Source organism: Sciurus vulgaris (genome assembly GCF_902686455.1).
Source record: "Sciurus vulgaris genome assembly, chromosome: X".
Taxonomy (NCBI): domain Eukaryota; kingdom Metazoa; phylum Chordata; class Mammalia; order Rodentia; family Sciuridae; genus Sciurus; species Sciurus vulgaris.
Genome location: NC_136471.1, coordinates 84639417 through 84663741, shown reverse-complemented (window position 1 = coordinate 84663741; position 24325 = coordinate 84639417). Strand labels below are relative to the sequence as shown.

Genomic DNA, 24325 nt, shown 5'->3' with positions numbered 1-24325 from the left:
TCAGTGCAGGCCCCGGTGTTCTGAGTCCACACAGCTCTCCTTGCCACTCCTCCCCTGGGCAGCCGCCGGAGCCCCAGTGGTGGCTCCGAGTCCCAGCGCTGTGCTGAGCGGCCTCCTTTACGGCGCTCCCAGTTGTCCGAGTTCACTGCTCCAGCGGGGGGAGGGGTGTCTCACCGGCAGCTCTACTTCACAAAGTTCCCTGCATTCCGGGACCACCGTCCCATCCGGGACGCCTTCCCAACGGGTGAGAGTCACCCGGCTGCTTTGAGTTGGTCCCAAGTCTCTCAATATCTCCTCTTTTGAATCCTGAGTCCTGGAGCAACATGAAATGCAGCCACCCTCTAGGCCGCCATCTTGAAACCCCTCCAGTTTACATTTATAAAGGTAGTTTTGATGCATTAGGACAACAGAAGATGTGTTGCAAGGTGTTTTATTTGTGCCATGGACATAGGTCCTTAATAGTGAAACAACTGTCAGTGTAAAGTAGTTGGAAAATGAGCACCAATTCCAAAACTGGATGTAATGGATCATTTAAAAAAAAACTTAGTTGTAGATGAACAAAATATCTTTATTTTATTTATTTTTATGTGGTGCTGAGGATCAAACCCAGTGCCTCACACATGCTAGGCAAGTGCCCTAGCCCCAATATAATGGATCTTGAAAATAAATCATTATGTATCTACTGTGTTTGAAGTCCTAAAATGATGAGTGGACAGTCTGTCGATCTATAAATACTTTGTCTAAAGCTTCACCATTTGATGTGTGAGTGTAGGATCAGAATTGAGAGTTTAATCATGCAAGCCTTTAAGATCTTTGAAATCAAATCCTAAATTTTAAATAAGGTCAGTTGTTTTTAGCTCTAGCTGTAACAATTTTGGCTGTGACATATAATATTGAGAATGCATTGAAGATAAAAAAAAATAAAATGGAAAAAAATCTCTTTTGTTTGGAGAGTAATATTAAACCAGAAATGTTAACAGAGTGCTTTCATTGCTAGAGGGAAGTCCCATTTTTACAAACTACAGAAAATATACTATTTCTTAGCCTTAATTCTTTACTAACTATTCTTAACTATAGTCCACTCAAAAGAGCACAAACAGGTGAACGTAGTTCAGGGTTAAAGGAGCAATGAAGCAAATAGTTTTCTTCTTTATGATATAATTGTTGTCTGTGATTGATTTACTCTAAATAAAAATGGGAAGATTTGGATTTTGGATTTTCTCAGAGTGCTTTTATGTGGGCCTTTTTAATTTTTAGAATATGTAATGTTTTCAACCCCTTTTGCCTCCCAAGCAAAGCCTTCATTTTAACTCTCTCCCTGGAACTTGTGTAACTTCTTTAACTTATATGTTTGACATAAGGAATTGAAAGTGGGATATGAAAGTCATAACAACGCATATCTGGGTTCTGTAGGTAATAATGTAGCTCTATTGATTAAGAGCATTGTGTGCAAAAACTTAGGTGACTCTAAGATGTAATGCAAATATAAATGTTCATGTTTTATTAGTTACTAAATTTTCATAAAAATGTATTCTACTTATCCTTTTAAAAGTAAAATGTGATAGCTTGATACAATATAAATGTGGATTCATTCTCTTTAAAGCTAATTTTAAAAAGAGTGGTCTGGTTCAGAGAAAAAAAAAACAAGTATTCTAATGATGATTGAACTATAGCCACTTTTCAATTACCTGAGATGCACCAAAAATTCCTCACAGGGACTCTTTGATATGTGTACTTTCTTTAAGGGTGTCTTTTATGAAAAAATTGCTGCAAAGGGGAGGGGAGGACAGTTGGTCTAAGTAGGTGTCCCTAACTCTCTATCGAAATATTCATTGCCTGAACACAACAATCAGACAGCTCAGCCACAAACAGATAATTAATAATTTTACTATTCGGTTATTGATTTGGCTCTATCACTGAGCTACAACCTGAGTCCTGTTGTTGCTTTTATGGATTTTTTTTTTTAATTAGGGACCTTTTTGAACATTTCCAATTGTTTTAGATCAGTAGACATGGTCAGATATTTACATCTCCATATAAGTTGTCCTTTGATAGATTTTGAAAAAGATGAAGTGGAATTTTTAGTAGAAACTGAAGACTAATCTTGGAAATTGGCTCTGTGCAAATGCAAACTGAATGAACTGTGTTTCATACTGAAAGAAATGGGGAAGAGAGAAGAAAGTAGAAGACTGATCTTTATTGCTTGGTGGAATTTCCTGAGGTCATTTGTTAAAGATTTTGCCTGTATGTGTTTCTCTACTTGTTGAAAACTCAGATGCAAGTTTGCAATCATTTGCTTCATCATATTCTTAAGCAAGTTATAGGCAAGCTCTGTACCTATAACACGTGGTGACAAAGCTGTTAGATTCTTAAAACAAATTACACCCAGGCCTGTAATTTTTTCTGACTAATGTGATTTTCCAAAGAATGCCAATCTTTAACACATCCATTTGTGATTTTTTTAAACTCAATAACAGTGAAAGAAACAACTATTTTAAACATCTGTCATAAGTTAGTAGCTAGTACATCATCTTTGAAGCTCTTCTGCGCACTCACCTTCCTTTTTGGGCAAAAGTGACTATTTTCTTTAAGATATCTTCAATGCTTTCATTTATGCTTCCTCACTAGTGATATTAGGCATGAGATGTTGACCAACATACTATATCATATTGATCTTTACATCTTTATAATTTTAAAAATTCCTCTTCACCCAGAAAATTATCACTATTCCTTTAAGGGTCAACTCATAGTTTCCTATACTCAGCAATTAAATTACTGAGCCACAGTTTATAATTACATAGTAACTTGATTATTATCTGTTTGCAATCCCCACCACCATCATTATAAGTTCCTTGAGATCTATATCCTTGTTCTGTTTTATATTCCATGCTCTAACATGTTGGCACTAAGTAAATATTTTGGCATTTATTTATATATTTATTTATGAGTCTGTAAATAACTTCAAATATAATATTCTTCTTGAATTCTTTCCTAATCTCTTTATCCACCACTCCTACCTCCCACCCTGCTGAGATAGGGGTTTTCACAGAATGTATGTCAGTGGAAATATGCAAGTGATTTGGGTAATCAAACATACATCCAAGTTTCTTGGAACATCTCCAATTTATGCTAACTGTCCTGGCATAATTATTTGTAAACACTCCCTTCATTCTCAAAAGTGTCCCAGCTTGACTTGTAATTCAAATTTTTCCCCTCTAAAGAAACTGTTTCAGCACTTTCTAGGGCCGCGTCTAGTCAACTTTTTTTTTTTTACTATTTTTTGAGTTCTTTGAGGACAGAGTCAGTTCTGGTTCCTCTTCCTAACCCTGGGGCTTACCACAGTGTCAGTGCCACTCAGTGACAATTATTGTGAATGAAAAGACATTCCTGCTATCCTGTCCCAAGAAGTTTGCATTATAAAACAAAACACACACGCACAAACACACAAACACATGACAGCTACACATATTTTAGGAAAGATGATCAACATTTTTCTGATAATCTTCTTGCTTATGGCTTTGGATGATAAACGCAAATTTATTTATGCTAAGTCATGTGTTTCTCTTCTATTTTATTAAGTGGTAAACTTTCGTAATAATAAATAGTGATTTCAATAATGTTCTCTATCTTTGTGGGATTTTCCATAAATTTAAATCTCTTATTGTACAGCTTCATAAACATGATGAAAGTGTTCACACCAATATCAGCATGTGTTTTATTTTGCTTCTGGGTACTGGGAATCGAACCCGGGGCCTTAGCCATACTAGGGAATCATTCTATCACTGAGCTACATTCCCAACCCACCAATGCCATGGTAAATAGAGCTAAATATTGGATAGTGGAAAAAGAGAAAAGTATTCAATGACCCACTAGCTAAGAGCAATTGAACTCATCTTTTAAAAGTACCTCTAATTTGCCAAAAGTATACATAGAGTCCTATAAATAGTTGCTACTTTGGAGCTTTGAGTAAATGTAAGAGAAAAATCTCTGTCCTTTGTACACCAGAAATTATTATTTTGGGGAGCATACCGGGCACTGAACTCAGGGACAATCAATCACTGAGCCACCTCTCCAGCCCTGTTTTGTATCTTATTTAGAGACAGGGTCTCACTGAGTTGCTTAGTGCTTCATCATTGCTGAGGGTGGCTTTGAAATCACAATCCTCATGCCTCATCCTCCTGAGCTGTTGGCATTACAGGCGTGTGCCACCATGCATAGCCCAAAATTATTTTTGAAAGGATAAAATATCAGATAGTAAATGAGGAACTTATTTGGAAATGAACTTAGTAACAAAGATTTATGGAAAAGGAAATAGATGAATGTGTTTCGCTAATTCATTAAGGGGATTTTTAAAGTTAAAAGTGATAGTGTAATTATTACAGAAGCCATTACATGCTTGACTAAATGTCAATTCTAAGGGGTCACTTCTATGTAAATATATTTACAAGTGTGACTCCTGAAGTAAGAATGCAGTTATCCATAATGTTGTTATAATATTGGTGGTTTTTCTTCTTGTTTGTATAAATGGAATTGAGATACAACTGGAAATTCCCAATATACTGGTTACATAGATAACTTGGTTTATAATAATGAGTACAGCTGGTGCCTAAGTACTCACAGGTCTACAGCCTTGCCTGTCAGTCTTTGTAAAAACCCTGTTGTTGCCTGCTTCCTCTTTTATATAGATTAAGAACTTACTGAGTTCTGTTCACTTTGGTAAGCACTTTCCTCACTTGTAAGGATTGTAACCCTTACAATTATGTGAGATGGCTATCAATATCCTCATTTTACACACATGAGAAAACTAGTACTCAAAGAGAAGAAAACAGGTTATAACTGAAACCTGCCAGGAAAGATGAGGTAGGTGAGAACAGTGTGGTAATAAAAATTGTCCCTAATTCTCTTCCGTAACTAATATTCTTTTTTAAAGGTTCTGGTTTATCATGCAATTTGAGTTGGTTTTCTCCTTTTTAAGTGATGGGGTCTTGGTCTGTTGCTCAGGCTGGCCCCAAACTCCTGGGTTCAAGCAATCCTCCTGCCACAACCTCCTGAGTAGCTGAGACTAAAGGCGTGCACCACTGTAGCCAACCAATTTTCTCCTTTTGTTTAGCAATTACAATAAATAAAAGAGGCTGCAGTGGAGTGCAGTGGTACATGCCTGTAATCCCAACAACTTGGGAGGCTGAGGCAAGAGGATCCCAAGTTTAAGACCAGAGAACAATTTGGCAAGACCCTATCTCAAAATTAAAAATTGCAAACAGCTGGGGTTGTAGCTCAGTGGTAGAGTGCCCCTGGGTCCAATCCCCAGTATCTCAAAATAAATGAATAAATAAATAAATAATACTACAGATATATTCAGGAATGTGTGCATACCACCTTCTACATCTGGAATATGTCTGTTTGTTACTCTTACAGACTACTTCAGTTGTCTGAAAGCAATTTTAATCATTTTTCAGTCTGTTTAGTTGATGAGATTCCTGATATTTTGCAAAGAGTAATGTTAAAGAGGAAATGCTCTTCAGGAGTGGATTTCAGCCTTAGCAAGGATATGCTGAGAAATCTAGAAACACTTCCCTCACACAAAAGAAGAAAAAAAGTCCTTCCAAGGAGGTACTAACGCACACACACACACACGTGTGCACACTTGCAGACATGCATATACTTCTGCACCCTGCTGAAATGCATAGTTTTTCTTTCTCAAAGTTGTAGTGATAAATGAAAATGTCAGCTGTATTTTTGTATATGTGGAAATTATAGCATTATTGCCACCACTGATATTTTGTCTAGAATTATTAGAATTAAAGACTATTTTCAATGTAAGGCAAGGCTAATCATTGTAAGGCGAAAAATCAAATGACAGAGAACCTGTAGTTTTTTACAAAGAAACATCTCTATTAGATTCTTTTTCAGAAGTTTACTAAAGATGATTGTGGCATGTGTGTTTATTTGTAGGGACTGGTAACATCTGAACATACCAAACCAAACAGGCAAAATTTTGACCTTTGCTACCACATTTTACCACAGAGGAATGCCACTGTACATGGATTCCAGGCAGGCTAAAAAGAAAAAGAGTTGATTAGACCTCAGACTATCCACTAAACGGGATGACGGCCACAGCTGCGGTGGAGACACCAAAAATGGAAAAGAGTGCCTCCAAGGAAGAGAAGCAGCATCCAAAACAGGACAGAACAGAGCAGGGCAATGCTGATTCTGAAGAGTGGATGAGCTCTGAGAGTGACCCTGAACAGATGAGCCTTAAGAGCAGCAACAACAACAGCTGCCAACCTGGAGATGGTCAGCTGAAGAGAAAGGAAATGTCCTCCAAGCCACATCGCCAGCTCTGTCGATCACCCTGCCTGGATCGTCCAAGCTTCTCCCAGAGCAGCATTTTACAGGATGGTAAGCTCGACATAGAGAAGGAATATCAAGCCAAGATGGACTTTGCTCTAAAGCTGGGCTATGCTGAGGAACAGATTCAATCAGTGCTGAATAAACTGGGTCCAGAATCACTTATAAATGATGTATTGGCAGAGCTTGTCAGACTTGGGAACAAAGGTGACTCAGAAGGGCAGGTCAACTTGAGTCTATTAGCGCCCTGTGGGCCTGGCTCCAGAGAGATTGCAAGCCCTGAATTGTCTCTTGAAGATGAAATAGACAATAGTGACAATTTGAGGCCAATTGTCATTGATGGAAGTAATGTGGCTATGAGGTAAGACTAGTGAATTTTTTCTCTCTTAAAAAAAATCTTTCCTAAGCTCATAGAAATTGTATTCTTTTGAAAAGAGGCCCTTAGTTGTTGTCTGTGTCTTGCATTCCTATAGGTAGACAGAGGCTATCATGATGCTGTCCTTGACTTTTCCCTTTCCTTTGAAATTGCTGCCAATTTATTTTCAGGTGTTTTGAAATCACCTGTGATATCAGTGATGCTTCAGAGGAGACATAACCATTTAGTTCTTGGGGTCTGCTGTTACATCCTTACTTGGCTAGACTAATCATCCTGAAAATGCTGCTTTCATAATTTCACTTGGAGGTTTACTTAGGAACTTTCAGTAATGCTCAATTGCTCTTCTACCAATTCTGGATCCCCTTGTCTAAGTCTGACATTCTTATGATCTGGCCTTTTCCTGTTCCCATTTGATCACACCTATAATACTTATTGCATTTATATTATCCTTTTTAATGGTCTCCAGGTAAACTATGCTGATTTCTATACCCTCTCCTTATGTTCATGTCATTTCCCAACCCAAAAATGACATACCCTTCAAGTTGCACCACCTCCACAAAGATTTTTCTGATTTCTCTGATTCCATTGATTGTTTCTGAGCTATAATACCTGCAGTACACTGGATAATAGACCCCAAAGATGTCCACATCTTAATCCTTGGAACCTATGAAAATATTATCATATAAGACAAAAGGGACTTTGCAGTTATGTTTATGTTAAGGATCTTGAGAGAAAGAGATTAACCTTCATCAAGGTGAACCAGTGTAAGCCCAAGGGGCCTTATTAGAAGGAACAGCAGGAAAAGAATAAGTAATAGGAGATGCAATGGAAGAAATAAGAATCAAGAATATAAGAAAGGGGCCAGGAGCCAAGAAATGTGCACAGCCTCTAGGAGCTGAAAAAGACAAAGAGATTCTCTTCTGAGGACTGCAGAAAGAATGCAGCCTTGTCGATGTCTTAATTTTAAACTTCTAACCTTGAACTGTAAGAGAACAGTTTGTTGTTATTTTAAGCCTCTAAGTGTAATGAGATACTAATATAGTACTAATAATACTAGCAGAAATAAGATACTAATATAGTATCAATAGTGCTGATATATTTTATTTTATACTCTTATATGATTTTTTATTTCACATCAGAGAGCCTCAGCAATCAATTCTGTTTTCCAAGTGAATTGTCATCCAGCCTTGGCTTCAAATGTCCAATGATCAGGATCCTATTTTCTCTCAGGTACACCATTGCTTGATGGAATCACTTGAACTCCTTAATCATATGAAATCATAACACAGTATAAGCCTTAGTCTGGAAATTTTTAAATTCTATTATCCCCTTGTCTTTGAGGGTAAGGACCTTGCTTTATGCCTCCCTTATTTTTCCTATAGCATGTGGCCCAGCATTGGGTGCATCCAAAGAGGTACAAGGAAGGAGAGATAGAAGTTAGGTCTTAAGAACTATACCATTGCCTGGGCAGGGTGGCACACTTCTGTAATCTCAGCAGCTCAGGAGGCTGAGGCAGGAGGATTTCATGTTCAAAGCCAGTCTCAGCAATTTAGTGAGGCCATAAGCAACTTGGTAAGATCCTGCCTCAAAAATTAAAATATAAGCACAGCTGGGGATGTGGCCCAGTGGTTAAAGTCCCCCTGAGTTCAATCCCCAGTATGGAAAAAATAAAAGAACCATACCATTACCGAATACAGTCATAGCTTAGCAGGCTATCTAGAAGTACATTTTAGTATATAGTCATGTTTAATCCACATAGCAACTTTATCCTACAGATGTAAAAACTGAAACTCAAAAGTTTAAGTGACCTCTCTTAACTTATGTAACTTGTAAGTAGCAAAGTGAGAACTATAACTTAAATCTTCAGGCTTTGAATGAATAAAAGAAACTGACATTTATGAATATCTATTTTATGCCAGGTCTTTTTGCACATGTGATTTAAGCCTCACTTAAACCCCACCAGGATGGACTAATTCATTTCAGTTTTGCAGGTGAGGAGAATCGGGGTTCAGAAAGATTAAATAGCTGTTCCAGGTTATACAGGTAATACACATCAAAGCTTAGAATCTGACATTAATCCTCTTTTGACAGTATCATACAGTATTATGTAGCTATTAATGTTTTTAAGAGTATTTGGCATTTCTACTAGTAGCAGAGAATATATTTACAGATTTTCTAATTTTTAAAATTAGGTGTATAAAGCAGGCAAAACATCATCCCTGTTTTAATGAGGGGAAACCAGAAGCTTAGGAACAAGAAAGCTAAATGACCTAAACACAGCATTACAGCAGTCAGAATGATGCAGTGGATCAATTAAAAGCAGAGGATGATTTCTGTACTCAAAAGTTTAAAAAAAAGAAGAAAAGAAAAAGTATTTCTGCTCCTCTCCTAATAGTCATAAGCTAGAGTGATTCTTAAGGTTAATGGGTAGTTAATGGGTATAAGACATGCCCAACTCAATTTCTCACCACACCAGACTACCCACAACACGAAAGATTGGACCTATTTCACAAAACCTGCCCTTATTAATGGGTTTTGTGTTTTGGAGATGGGGAAGAAAAGAACTCAGACTTCTTAGGGACTTTGATTTCATGGTGATACAAGATTTTCCTTGTTTGGGGACTTCTGTTTGAGGATCCCTGAGGATGAAGGACACTCTATAGTTACTTTGCTTTGTAAAAAATAGTGAAGAGACTTAAGTACATAGATAATTAGTTTCTACATATCTACTTTATGCCAGTAGCAAATTATCATTCTGACAGGAAGATGAACTTTTGTTCTACAGCCTCGATGCATTGCTTTGCTAAATTAGAGGTACCTTACATGAGTTTAATAAAGCAAAAAAAAAATTCAACCTTATTTTAGCAGCATATTAAGATGGTACATAGTGGACCATGTGATTTTTTTAATTACCAACTGTGAGCTGGGCATCATGACACACACCTGAAATCATGCCTTCTTAGGAGGCTAAGGCAGGTGGATCAAAAGTTCAAGGCCAGCCTAGGCAACTTAGTAAGATCCTGTCTTAAAATAAAAAAAGTTAAAAAGAGCCAATGATGTAGATTGGTGGTAGAATGCTTGCCTTTCATGTGTGAGACCCACAATTCAATACCCTGTACCAGGAAAAAAGAAGAGATGCCAACTCTGTCCTTGTTAGTGTCTTTTCTTATCTGGCCAAGTAAGTTACCTACAGATCCCAGTTATTCTGCAATCACATTTCACATGGTCAAAGTTCAGTGCTATAATCCACTTATGAATTTGGTACTGTTGTTAATCTAAATTTAGTTTTCCCCATTAGCTGGCTGTAACTTTACCATGAGATTGGTATTTCTTAGACAAATTACATGTTAACATATGTTGTTCCTTGGCGTGTTGGATAAGCCTATGTTAAAATTATGATACTTTGTTTGCCACTGATGGCATTTGTTTAACATTTGAAGTAGTGGTGTACCTGTGATTCACATACTGTGAATATGCTAAGATATGTGCTAAGATCCTAAAGGGTACATTCATTCTAAGAACTGTTTCCTTTGGGAGGAAAAATCCATTTCAGAGTAATTTGACTTTGAAATATAAATGCCACTGGATTCTCTGTTAAGTCTGGAAGAAACTCAAACATTTGAACCCTCCTGAAAAAATTGCAAGAGAGAAGCCCAAGCAGAATATTGCTTGGTAGTCTGGATCATATGTTCCTAAAGCAATTTACAAGACAAAGTAGTGTTACCAAGATATTCTGTGACTGCAGGTCCTAAGCATTTTAGCCTTTTTAGATCACAAAATGACCTTTTATACGTGTGGGCAAAAACAGGTTATCTTGCAAGCATTTATTTTTTTTAAATAAATTCATTTCTTAAATATTCACTGGGCACTAAACTTTGCATACTGAACTCTTTTGTAGGTCTTCCTTGCTACTTTGATAAATGTTAAAACTACCTTCCAGTTCTTCTTACTGGGCATTGCATGGTATGCCTTATGGAATGCTCCAATGGCATAATTTTTAACAATTCTCAGTATGTTAAGAAATTGATATAAAAATGCAAATGTATCAAAATATTGGCAGTGTTGTTTCTGGGTGGTAGTAGAACAGTTGGATCTTTGGGGTTTTCTTATATTTTATATATTTTTCACATTCTATGTCATAAGCATATAAGCATATACATTTCTAGTGATAAAATATTTAACACAAAGAATTTGGCAATATAAAATTTAAAGTTGTAGTATTCAACAAAAAAGTTATTTTTGTATTTATTTCTGGACTTAGACAATATTTAGAACAAGATCACTCTTTTTTTTTATTGTAAACAAATGGGATACATGTTGTTTCTCTGTTTGTACATGGCGTAAAGGCATACCATTTGTGTAATCATAAATTTACATAGAGTAATGTTGTTTGATTCATTCTGTTATTTTTTCCCTTCCCCCCACCCCTCCCACCCCTCTTTACCCTCTATACAGTACTTCCTTCCTCCATACTTGCCCCCCTCCCTAACCCTAACTCTAACCCTAACACTAACCCTTCCCTCCCCCCCATTATGTGTCATCCTCCACTTATTAGCGATATCATTCGTCCTGGAAGATCACTCTTTATAGTGCTGCAAAGCCAAATGAAGTGAAATTCCATCCCCTTCCACCAAACCCCCCTTGTAGTAATACTTCTGATGATTTTCCCAAGCTCTAGTTGTTATTTTTTTCCCAGTACTGGGAATTGAACCTGATGCTTCACACATGCTAGGCAAATGCTCTGCTACTGAGCTACATCCCCAGGTCTTTTTTAAAATCATTTCCCTGCCTTTTTTTAATTAGTTCCTTTTAGTTATACATATTAGAGGAACCATGAAATGAATCAGACCAAACTTTACTGTGGACATATATGAATATATCACAGTGAATGTCACTTTTATGCAAATCCATAATGTACTAATTTAAAAATACTATAAATTAATCGAATATGTGTCAGATTAGAAGGAGGGAAAAGGAGAGGGAAAGAGAAAGTACTAGGGATTGATTTGGAGCAAATTATATTCCATGCTTGTATAATTATATAACAAGGAACCCAGCTCTTTTTTAAAATTTTATTTTGAGACAGGGTCTATCTGTGTGCCCAGACTGGCCTTGAACATTTAATCCTTCTGCCTCTGCTTTAGTAGCTGGATCACAGATGTACAGCAGCATACCTGGCTCCTCTGTTATACTTCATAATTACTATCACCATATAGCACTGAGGAAAACTCACAAGCGGTCATGTTCCCTATCTGCCTATTTCATGTTGGATTCATCCAATATTAACCCTATAAACACTGGACTTGCTTGTTAAGCAATTTTTAGAAGCAATCAATGGTAGTTTTCTCCAAAGCTGCCTTGGCGTGTACCCCCCTTTTTTTCCTTAAGTGCTTTTGACTTTGAATAGAGTAATATAATTGCTCTGTGTTAGTCACTGGGTATTTTTAAAGATGGCTAGCATATCCTTGGAAATGTTAACCAAATCATTTAATAAATTTTTGCAGTGTGCAAAAGAATGATAAGATAATGGGAAGTCTTACAGTGCATGTATTCATGAAGCCCCTGAGATTATATGTGAAATCACCCAAAGGGAAAATATGTGTAATTAGAGATAATCTCTACTGTAGTTGAGTAAGAGTACCAGTGAGAAAGAGAAAAATCTAAAGTGAGAAGACCCATCATTTTGTCTTAAAGTGCCTAACAAAACATTTTTGTCTCCTGATTAGTCTTGTTTGACAAACAATATCCACTTGATTATGATAGAATTGGTGCTTGTATGACAATTTGTTTTGCCATTGAAGCAGCTTAATTAACTACAATTCAGTGTGATTTATGTATAAGTCAGAGTACCTGATACCATACTAAAAGATCATAATTTTCACAGGCAAACTAGATACAAAACTGGTACACAATTTTTGAGTTTTGAAGATGATGGCAATACATACTATGCATCTTTTCCCAATTTTTCTGCTAATTTTCCCCCTTTCAATTTCCATTCAGATGAATTCTGTTTGGCCTTTTAAATTTGCACAATGTTTATTCCTATAAGTAATTGTGAAAGAATTTCATCTCTTATTACATCATTTCTGGTTATAAAAGAATGCTTGGTTTTTTGAGGGACATTTAGAAGTAGACCAAGAAAATAAGTCACTAATAAACATCTAACACAGAATGACAATTTTATTAATGTTTTATGTATCTCTTTCTAGTATTTTTCTATGCTTATATATAGTTTTTTCTGCAAAATTAATATTACAAAATGTGCACTGTAGCACTTGCCTATAGACCTGACTACTCAGGAGGTTGAGGTAGGAGAATTACTTGAGCCCAGGAGTTAAAGACCAACCTATGCAATATAGCAAGACACCATCTCAAAAAAATTAAGATTATGCACATACTTATATATAATCCCAATGCCATATATCCTTTCTTTACTTTCATAGAGTTTTATCATGAGAATTTCTTATGCCTTACATTTTTCAAAATTATGATTTGTTAGTGCATTACATTTAATTAAGTGAATACATGTGATAAACATTTTCTGTCAACATTTATGTATCTTTTTCCTGTCAATGTTATTTTTAAGTTTAATATATGTGCTTAAGACTCATCTCCAACTAACCCTCCATGAAAACTGTATCCTAACCTCTGGTAAAGCCTCTACTATTTTTTCATCTGTTATGAATATATGATTCTTTGGGAAAAGATGGCAGTAGAAATAGAAAATTAATCAAAATAGAAAATGATCATGAAGGCTGCTATAGTTATTAACCATCTGTGGTCTTGTGTGAAGTTTATAATAATAATGGCATTATTTGTAACAATTAAATTTTTAAAGTTTGATTTGCTCTTTTAAAAATGCATTCTTTGGACTATTATGCTAATCCCAGTGACTTGGGAGACTGAGACAGGAGGATCACAAATTCGAGGCCAGCCTAAGCAATTTAGTGAGGCACTAAGGAACTTAGTGAGACCATGTCTCAAAGTTAAAAGTAAAAAATAAAATAAAAAGATCTGGGGTTGTAGCTTAGTGGCAAAAGTCAGTGGTAAAATCCCGAGTACCAAAAAAAAAAAAAAAAAAAAAAAAAAGTTCCAAAACAAAAAAAATACATTTTTTGGCATCATCAAGGAATAAAAAGTATCTGTTGTTAATCCCTTGATACTAATCCTTTGGGGTTTTCAGTGTGTGTGTGTTTTTTTTTTTTTTTTTTTTTATTTGTTTGTTTTGCAGTTTTGTTTTTATTTTTGTTTTTTCCTATCTGTTGTTAATCCTCTTTCCTCTTATTATCTATTTTTCTAAAGTCATGGGAATAAAGAAGAATTCTCCTGTAGAGGGATACAACTTGCTGTGGATTGGTTTCTAGATAAAGGCCACAAGGATATCACTGTATTTGTGCCTGCTTGGAGAAAGGAGCAATCCCGCCCTGATGCACCAATTACAGGTATTATTTCAAATAAGACATTTCTTGTCATCTGTAGGCAGAGCTAGCAAGAGAGTTTGGAGAGAGGTTGATGGTCCCAATTAAGATTAGTATTTTTCTAGCTGTTAAGTATACTTAAAATGTCTCTTCTTAAGTATAGTTCTTAAAGTCTCACTAGCTTTATTTATATTTTTCATTTTTTACAGGACTGGGATTCAAACCCAGAGCCTCACACATGCTAGGCAATTGCTCTACCACTGATCCACATTCCTACCCTTTAAGTGTATTTTTGATAAAGTGATCCATGTAAAACCATCATTGTTAGAGATAACTTCAGCAAACAATAAAACTCATAGTTGAAAAACAAGAGTGATTTTCCATTTGGTCATAGACTTCAGATTACAGGGATATGAATCTGGTTATAAACATGAATGAAATTTTTTTAAAAAGAAAGAAACCATGGTAGACAGTGGATCTCATTCTGTACCAGAGAAGTGATTACAGAATTGCAAATTTACAGGTAAAATGTCCTGAGACAGAACCAACTTATCCATGAGGCATAGTAAGCCGAAAGTCTAGGGCTGATGATACTTCTAAAGTTCCAAAAATATTTTTTAATTTGGTATCAGAAGGAAAATTGAAGATGATAACATTGAATGTAAAATAATATAACTGGATTATAGTTGACTTTATACCAATGTAGTTCTGAGATTAAATTTGGGGCTGGGGGTGTAGCTCAGTGGTAGAGTGCTTGCCTAGCATGCACTAATGCCCTGAGATCAATCTCCAGTACCACCAAAAATTAAAAATAAAATGAAATGTTTAAAATTTCTTTATGGAGTGGAGTTAATGAAGGCAAGAGTGCCTAAGGTCTACATAAGTATAAATGTAGTCTTCTTAATGGCAGTAAGAGTTACTACAGTCATTTACAACAATAAATATAGTACCATGTTCTTTATAGAATTTGAGAGCATATAGACTTCAGTCCACTGATCATTAGGTATTACCCATTGTGCCTAATGAGAAGAATCCAGTGAATGACTGTCTGATCTGTGTGTGAAGCATCTACCACCTCCTGAATAGGCTTCCAAGCGTCAGTCTGACATCACATTCTGGCCCTTCTCAAGTCTAGCTAAAAATCTTTCTCTCATCAGCAATCAAAAGTCCAAAAAGAAAGGGGATCACAGTACTCAAATGCTATAGCCTGATTTTCCACCTTAGTTTTGGCCTTCCTTCAAGCAGAAACCAAACATGTAAGTCCTTAGGATTGATGCTTTACTTTTCTCCTGACAGACATACCCTCAACTACTGCCCTGTTTTCTTCACTAATCCAAAAGCTGGTGCTGGTGCAGGGGGTGTAGCTTCATAGCAGAGTGCTTACCCACAGGTGTGAGGCCCAGGGTTTGATCCCCAGCAACACACACACACACACACACACACACACACACACACACACACGCTGATTCTTCAGTCAGAGTGCAAAATGAGCATCAAGAATGTGAGGATATCCAGGTACAGTAGCAAATCCCTGTAATCCCAACAACCTGAGAAACTAAGTCAGGAAGATCCCAAGTCTGAGGCCAGCTGCAGCAAATTACCAAGGACCTGTCTCAAAAAAAAAAGTAAAAAAGGACTGAGGGTGTTGCTCAGTGGTAGAGCACCCCTGGGTTCAATCCCCAGTACCACCACCAAATAATAATAATAATAATAAATAAAAAGAAAAGAAAAGAAAAGAAAGAAAAATGTAGAATATCAATCAGTGTTAGTACTCACTGTCCATGGTAGTTTTAAAAAAATTAGATGTGGCTGAATCCAGTTCCTTCATTCTATCTGAAGGAGGTGATTTCACATAAGGTCACAATTTGATATCATGACCAGAAATAGAGCCCACTTGCTCTCTTAAGGACAAATAGTGTATTCCTCTAACTCTTTTATTGTAATTGTAATATGGGGATAATGCTGTTAAGTTCCAAACATGATTTCTACTCTGTGGCATATAATCATATTTCAACAGATCAAGATATTCTACGTAAACTGGAGAAGGAAAAGATTCTTGTCTTCACACCATCCCGAAGGGTCCAGGGCAGAAGGGTTGTCTGCTATGATGACCGGTTCATAGTCAAATTGGCTTTTGATTCTGACGGCATCATTGTATCCAATGATAACTACAGAGATCTTCAAGTTGAAAAGCCAGAATGGAAGAAGTTTATAGAGGAGCGGTTGCTGATGTATTCTTTTGTGAATGACAAGTGCGTTTCGTTCCAATAGGCTCTGAATAGCCTATATCCAAGTTACTAGTAGGAATAGATTTCATTTCATTTAAATAAACATTTATTAAACACTTACTGTGTACCATGCATGATGCTGGTTGCCATGGAGATAAAAGACTGAATGAGAAACAGGGCTCACTCCCAAGGGGCTCAAAGTGTAGTGGAAAAGACAAAGAAAAAGGTCATCATGATGTGTTGTGATAAGCACTACAGTTAATTTTTTTAAAGCCTTTGTCTATGTGAAGTGATAAGAGAAAGCTTCCCAGGGGAGATAACATTTGAAATGAAGTTTACAAATAGAGGAAAGAGGGCTGCTGGACATGACAGGTACACGGAACATGAATAAAGCTATGAAGGCGTGAATGTGGGTGGCATGTAGGGGGAAGCCGGCAGGTATGCTGGTATGGTTAGAACATATAGTCCATGGAAGAATGATGCATATGGAAAAATTATCCTTTCTATGTGATCAAGTAGGAACAAAAGGAAGAAATGCTGGATTAGCAGAAGGTAGACCTGAGGCAGGAAGGAAAGTTAGAAGGCTGTGATAATAGAACAGGCAAGAGGTAATGAAGGTCTAAAATCCCCATAAGAGGTAGCATAGGGACAGAAGGAAGGACATTCACCCATTGCTTGCTTGCTTTCAGATTTATGCCTCCAGATGATCCTTTAGGACGCCATGGCCCAAGCCTTGAAAATTTCTTAAGAAAGAGACCTGTCATTCCCGAGCATAAGAAGCAACCATGTCCTTATGGTGAGTACCTATGTGAAGAACTGAGTTCTGTTCTAAGGGAAACGTAAGAACTCTGTGAATACTTTTCTTTTCCAGATTTTCCTTTCAAATGGGAAATCTTGGCTCGTCCACTTTCTATGAGTTAAAGTTTGTGTCTTCTACTCTCAGTTAGGCATTTAAAGAAAAACCTTAGAAAATGCATGAGGAATAGGGAACTAGAATTGAAAGGAAAACTAGTTGCCACTCATTAAAATAACACATGTGCTCTAGCTGCCTAAGGACCAAGCATTGTTGCTGGGAGCAGAGAAATGCAAGAAACCTTCCTGACCTCTGGAAACAGAAAAGGCAATGCCAAACTGGGTTTGGCCCCAAGAAGAACATATCTCTCAGGCGGGTTACTAACCTTCTGTCAACTAGTAAAACCCTGTTCTGATCTGGGCTTTCCAGTTGCTTCAAACTTCACTTTTTAGTACAGTTTTTACAGTATATTTCTGCTTTACCTAAGTCCCTCTGATACAAAGTTTATGAGCCTAACAGTGCAAAATGGTCTGCTTGGTCTGAGGTTATTTTTGATATTTTCTCTTTGTTTTGAGGGCAGGCATTTTGGTTTTGTCCTCAACTTTTAAATCAGAGTATTTCCATGTCCTCTAATTCATCATTACAATGACCTTATAATAGAGACATAATTTTGAAGCTTGTTTATAGACAAGGAAAATGAGGCTCAGAGGTGGGAAAGTCATTTACCAAGGTCACACAGCCAATAAGGGACATAGCTGTCATTGAAACTTGGGTTCTACTGGCCTCCAAATCTGTGTTCTTTGCACTGTACTATACTGCATTCCTTTATTCTAGGCTGCCTCAGTATGCAGATTATCCCTAGGCAAAGTTTCCCATTACCAGAAATGTAAGACTGCTCAACTCCTCAGCTCAGTTTCATCCCCAGCTTTTCACTTGCTCCCGAGACCTCAGTGTGTGATGCTCCTTGGTGTTGTCTGTCTCTCATCTTTGTGAACAGTTACATTTCTACCTTAGCCTCAAATAGTATGATCCTAATCTGGGTGACCAGATTTTTACAACAGTTTCTGGCACAGAGAGTTACACCACTATGAGAGAGAGAGTCTTAACCCAAGGCATTATTTTTCAGGCAAAAAATGCACCTACGGCCACAAGTGCAAATACTACCATCCGGAGCGGGCCAACCAACCCCAGCGTTCGGTGGCTGATGAGCTCCGCATCAGTGCCAAACTATCCACAGTGAAAACCATGAGCGAAGGCACCCTAGCCAAATGTGGCACAGGGATGTCTAGTGCCAAAGGTGAGATAACCTCAGAGGTCAAACGTGTGGCCCCCAAGCGCCAATCAGATCCCAGCATCCGGTCTGTGGCTGTGGAGCCTGAGGAATGGCTGTCCATTGCCCGTAAGCCTGAGGCCAGCTCTGTCCCCTCACTTGTGACTGCCCTAAGTGTTCCTACAATCCCACCCCCCAAAAGCCATGCAGTGGGTGCACTCAACACCCGTTCGGCCAGCAGCCCAGTGCCAGGATCCTCCCATTTTCCCCACCAGAAGGCCTCATTGGAGCACATGGCCAGCATGCAGTACCCCCCTATCCTGGTTACCAACAGCCATGGGACCCCTATTAACTATGCTGAGCAATACCCAAAGTTTGAGTCCATGGGGGACCATGGCTACTATTCAATGTTAGGCGACTTCTCCAAACTGAACATCAACAGCATGCACAATCGAGAGTACTACATGGCTGAAGCAGACCGGGGTGTGTATGCTCGCAATCCCAACCTCTGTCCTGACAGCCGCATGAGCCATACCAGGAGCGACAACTATTCCTCTTACAACAACCTGTACTTGGCTGTAGCTGATGCCCATCCTGAAGGCAGTTTAAAGCTGCACCGCTCAGCATCTCAGAACCGTCTTCAGCCTTTTTCTCATGGTTACCATGAAGCCTTAACGAGAGTGCAGAGCTATGGCCCAGATGATTCCAAGCAAGCCCCCCACAAGCAATCAGTCCCCCACTTAGCTCTGCATGCCCAGCTCCCAGCAACTGGAGCACGATCCAGCTGTCCTGGAGACTACCCCATGCCTCCCAATATCCATCCCGGGGCAACTTCCCAGCCAGGCCGTGCCCTGGTGATGACACGGATGGACAGCATTTCTGATTCCCGCCTCTATGAGAGCAACCCCATGAGGCAAAGACGACCTCCTCTATGCCGTGAACAGCATGCCAGCTGGGACCCACTGCCCTGTGCTACTGATTCCTATGGCTACCACTCCTATCCCTTAAGTAACAGCCTCATGCAACCATGTTATGAGCCAGTCATGGTACGGAGTGTGCCTGAAAAGATGGAGCAGCTTTGGAGGAATCCTTGGGTTGGAATGTGCAATGATTCCAGGGAGCATATGATCCCAGAGCACCAATTTCAGACCTACAAAAACCTCTGCAATATTTTCCCTTCTAACATTGTTCTTGCAGTGATGGAGAAGAATCCCCATACAGCAGATGCCCAGCAACTGGCAGCCTTGATTGTTGCCAAGCTTAGGGCTGCACGTTGACATGACACAGGACTTGTTCCTTTATACACATATGAATAGTAATGCTAATACTAATATTATGATCATAGTAACTAATAATTTGCATTGCGCTTTAAAAGTTACGGAGTGTTTACATCATTTAAGCGCATAACAACCCTGTGAAGTAGATCTTACTATAGAGAAGGCAGCTGAAGTTCAGTGAGATTAAGTGACCTGACAAGGTCATGCTGCTAGCAAATGACCAAGTCAAGACGCACACCCAAGTCCTTCGACTCCAAGTCCCATGTCCTTTGCACTGCACCATGCAGGTAATGGAGGACAAAACCCAAGGGGGGAGGCCTAAATGCACGAAACCCCAAGGGATTCCATTACCAGTGTTTTCTTAGTCACACATTGTATATTACAAAGTACGGATAATATATCCAATTTGAAGAGCAAAAGCATCAGAATCAGATCATATGTTGAATTAACCTTTTATGTTTTTTAATAGAAACATTTAAAGATATTTAAAAGTAAATACATACTTTACTGCATGGATATCTGGTCATTCGATATCTTTAATAACCAAACTATAAGGTCACATTGAATATTTTAGAGCTATATTTAAGCCCTATTGTTAGCAATTATATTGCATGTATGAATGTATACATTTGATTTTTGATGTTTGTGTGTATCTCTGGTATAATTTTTTATATAGTGATAATAAGAGGTAGACTCTACATAGTCCTTAGTCTACAGCTGTATAGATCATGAATCTGACTTGATGATTTTATGTTGCTTTTCATAGTTTCAACTAGATCTGGAAAGTGAAATTACATGCCAATATTTGAACATTGCTTTCTTAGGCACCAGCTCTATTTCCTTTGCACTTTTTACTTGCCAACGTTTATTAACAGTTCTTAACTTCCAAGTATCTTCACCTCAACAAATTAGGGGACAGGTTGCAGCCTTCTGCAGAGGAGCTGTTGGATAAGCTCAAGTTCCACACATAGTATGTGTGTCCTACACAAGTGCAGAAGAGTCTGACCAGAACTAAGGAACTTACTTCGAGTTCACTTCCCTTATCCCAGGAGAGATGGCCAAACCCATGTGACATTAAATGAAAGCTTCATGCAAAAAGGGATTAATGGATGCTTTTTGGACTTCTGACCTATGCAGTATTCAACATCACAGGATAAAATGTAATGGAAGACAGTGCATAATAGCCATGTAATCCACTTTCTCCTGCTGTCCACCTTTTGGGCAATAAGGTCAATAATTGGTGGAGCAGAATTTCTTTAGGAAACAAACCAGGGGATTTCCTAAGTGGAAAAAGACAGCTTCCAAAGGGGATCCTGCATCTTTACTAATCACTGGCTCAGTTATGCACTTCAAATCCACGCAGAGGGTGCACTTGCCATTAGATAATTCTTAGATGAATCACTAAAGAAGATGACTTTGGGGTTGGGTAGCACCATTTGCGCAATTTGTATCTTGCTCAGGGTGGGAACCTTTGTAGCTAAATGCCTCTAGAAGAGGTGTTTACTGTTTTTTTTAAGCTGCACTAAATGAACCCCCTTTTTGAATCCATTGTATATTTTAACATTTTGAACAATGACCAGCTCACTATTTCTTGAGCTGGAAATTGCTAACTTCTATGGTCGTTTTTCATGAAAGTTGAGAAGGCCTGGCCTTGGCCTTTTGTTTCTTCATGAGAAGGTGTGACACTGCCTATAAATGTTTCTTACTGTGAAACACTCCGAATGTGAGGCTGTAGTAAGGGTTGTTTCTGGTAGTTTGATAATGGCTTGCATGCTGCTTTCTGGCTTTCTGTCTCTGTCCAAGTTGATCAATACTGCATCTTAACCAATGCTTCTTTTCACTTAACCACAGCTTCACATTCATCTCCTAACCGCTAATCTTCCCATCCCCCTGCATACTGATAAAGTGTAAAAGTATTTTTCTATCAGATAGGTCCCCAGAGAGTGACAGTTGCCACTGCAGAGCTTGCTATTTCACACAAACACCACTTCATACCTTCAACTTCTTGGACCTTCTAAATCTGCCCCATGTCTAAATCAGGGTATTTGACAATCTCAGATTTTCCTAATGCCTTTGTGCCAGTTAGTTCATCTTCCTACCAAAAATCATCAATGGCACTGCAGTATCCACTAGCTGCACAATTGACAGGGAAGCACAAGATTAATCTTGTAGCTGAAATTCATCTTGAACATGTTCATATTTAGTACTCGAAATAATTGTAAGCTCCTCCCAATACAGGAAATATTTTTAAGGCAGCGTATGTATTTATTTCCTAAAAACAATTGTCATTTTTCTCCTCTCATAAAATGTGTATGAACCAAAGTGGCTAGGAGCAATGCCTCAAAAAACCAGAAATGACCTTTTGTTGATACAAATTGTATCTCTTTTTTTCCTGATTGTATAGAAACAAATGTACAAAACTCATCTTAAACTAGGTTTGGTACTGAATTTTCACCATGATATTTGTGACACTGTGTGTCACAGGGAAGTAACCCGGGGGTTGTGAGGGAGCTTTTATTTCCAAAGGGCAGTAGCAGTTTATAGACAAAGAATTTTTCAAGGCCTCTTTATTATTAAGTATACAACTATTGTGTGTACAATTTCAAGCATTATATTGCATAAGTTCTCTTTAGGCTATTCAATTCAATGTGTCCTTGAAAAAGGGATTTTTTGTAAAAAGTGTCAGTGTTAGTGAATCATCTGCAGGAATCTATAATGGAGCTGTACAACTATGAATGCACAAATCCAAGCTTGGCTCTTAGTTAAATTATTAGAGTGACGTTTTCTTTATATTGAGGTCTGCATACTTCTTGACTTTTCCATTTTTGTCTATAATTATAAAACAGCAAATAACAAAGAGCATCGGGACCCCCTCGGCTCCCTTGATAATAAAATCAAGCCTCCTTCATGGGGCTAAGCATGTGTCCTTCAGGATACTTACCTCCAAGCACTTAGCAGGGGTTACTGCACAATGTTTTGTGTGATTTTCAAGAAGCAGTATATTTTGCAAGAGGTGCTTTGTAATCTTAATTCTCTCACTGATTTTTCTGACCTCATAGCAAGTCTGTGCCTGTTCAGGCCTTAGATTTTGTAGATTCTGTGTATTTTTTTTTCCTTTTCTGACTTTGTTGTTGTTGTTTTCATTTTGACCTTAGGACAAATGTGACCCTGGAGTGGCATGATCAATTCAGGGCACCCTTTCTATAAGACCCCTCAAAGAGAAGGAGCATTTTCAAATGAAACAATGAACCACTGCACTCTCTTAAGGTGCCAGGAATGGAAGGGAGAATGATAGATATGACAAATGCCTTATGGAAATGGTCTACAAAACTTGTCTTCTTATAAGTAATGAAACACACAACATGGTTTTCTCCCCTCCCTCTTTCTTCGCACCTCCTGCTAGTTTTTAGAATATTTCTCTAAAATTCATTTTTTCTATTTTGGAATAAATTATCTTTATATAGTAATTCAATCATTGATGTCCATTAACCTTTGTCACTGAGTTTTCTTCTAACATGGAAGAGTTCATTTTGAGAGGCGCTCAGTTACTATTCTATTTATGCTGTAAGTATGGGACTTTGTACAAATGCCCTTTTTGAGGGCCAACAATTTCAATACACTTAGTTTTACTCTGTGAACCAGGTCTGGATCTGCACAGGGAAAGTAATGCTGAGCTGTCCAAAGAGCCCTGCTCAGGTCTCCTCCTAACCCTTCTCTGCCTTCCCCAAGTTTGCTTCTCCTCAGGTATGATACTGAGGAGTGCATAGTCTTCAAATGAAAAGGCACTACAGTTAGTTCTCATTGGAAACCAAACCAGTACATTTCTGGAACCTGCTTGTCTAAAGTAGTCAATGCCTTTGTAAAGACTCAGTATATTCAATATCTATTGTATTATAGCTAGCTATATATACATAGGCAAATTGACTATTTTTAGTCCTGGTTTGTGTATCATTGAGCTATAGTAGTTTGCTTTATCCATTTGTGGGATTAAACAATACTGTTTAATGGTTGTAAACTTTTATAAAACCTCTTTGGGTTTCTTGTTTGACCCAAACATAATGTAAGTCTCAATGACAAAATACACAGAGCCAACCAGAGGTGAGTGAAATATATCCCTTCCCCGGTTTTGTCTGCCCCTAAAATGCATGTGCAATGCTTCATATGTTCTCACTAGCATGAATATGCTATGACTTTCATAAGGTTTTAGTTTGTTTCACCTATAATCATGATGGAAAATGCTGTATTGTTGACAACAATGAACTGTAACCACATTTAATTATTGCATAAACTATTTGTCTATTAATCACTAAGGACTCTTTCTTTAAGAACATCAATGACAAAAACCATACCACATATACATATGTAAGTATATATTCCAGTTTTCTCAGAAAATATTAAATTTCTGTCCTTGTGACTTGCATCTTGAGATGCATCTGAATTTTACCACAGTAAGAAGCATAGTCCCTCTAACTGTGGAAGATCAACACAGTTCGTAGACTAACACTAGATTATATGCTATTTAAACTGTCCTTTCTCACAGGGCAGTGTTGGCTTCCACAGCTGGGTTAAAACCAGAGAGCAGGCTCAGCCCAGACTTATTTCTATACATTGCCTA

At 37.9% G+C, this 24325-nt stretch overlaps 1 protein-coding gene across 9 annotated transcripts in view; it reads left to right on the top strand.

Annotated features, from left to right (window-relative positions):
* The window catches only part of ZC3H12B (zinc finger CCCH-type containing 12B), a 359165-nt gene extending 334843 nt beyond the window's left edge, over positions 1–24322 (top strand). For all 9 annotated transcript variants that reach the window (XM_079124097.1, XM_079124095.1, XM_079124096.1 and 6 more), the window contains 5 exons: positions 5953–6709; positions 14027–14166; positions 16160–16394; positions 17060–17166; positions 18290–24322. In XM_079124097.1, the coding sequence (XP_078980223.1) occupies positions 6105–6709; positions 14027–14166; positions 16160–16394; positions 17060–17166; positions 18290–19710 (2508 nt within the window). In that variant the 5' untranslated portion in view covers positions 5953–6104 and the 3' untranslated portion in view covers positions 19711–24322. The remainder of the gene's footprint in view (positions 1–5952; positions 6710–14026; positions 14167–16159; positions 16395–17059; positions 17167–18289) is intronic.
* The last annotated feature ends 3 nt before the right edge of the window (positions 24323–24325 follow it).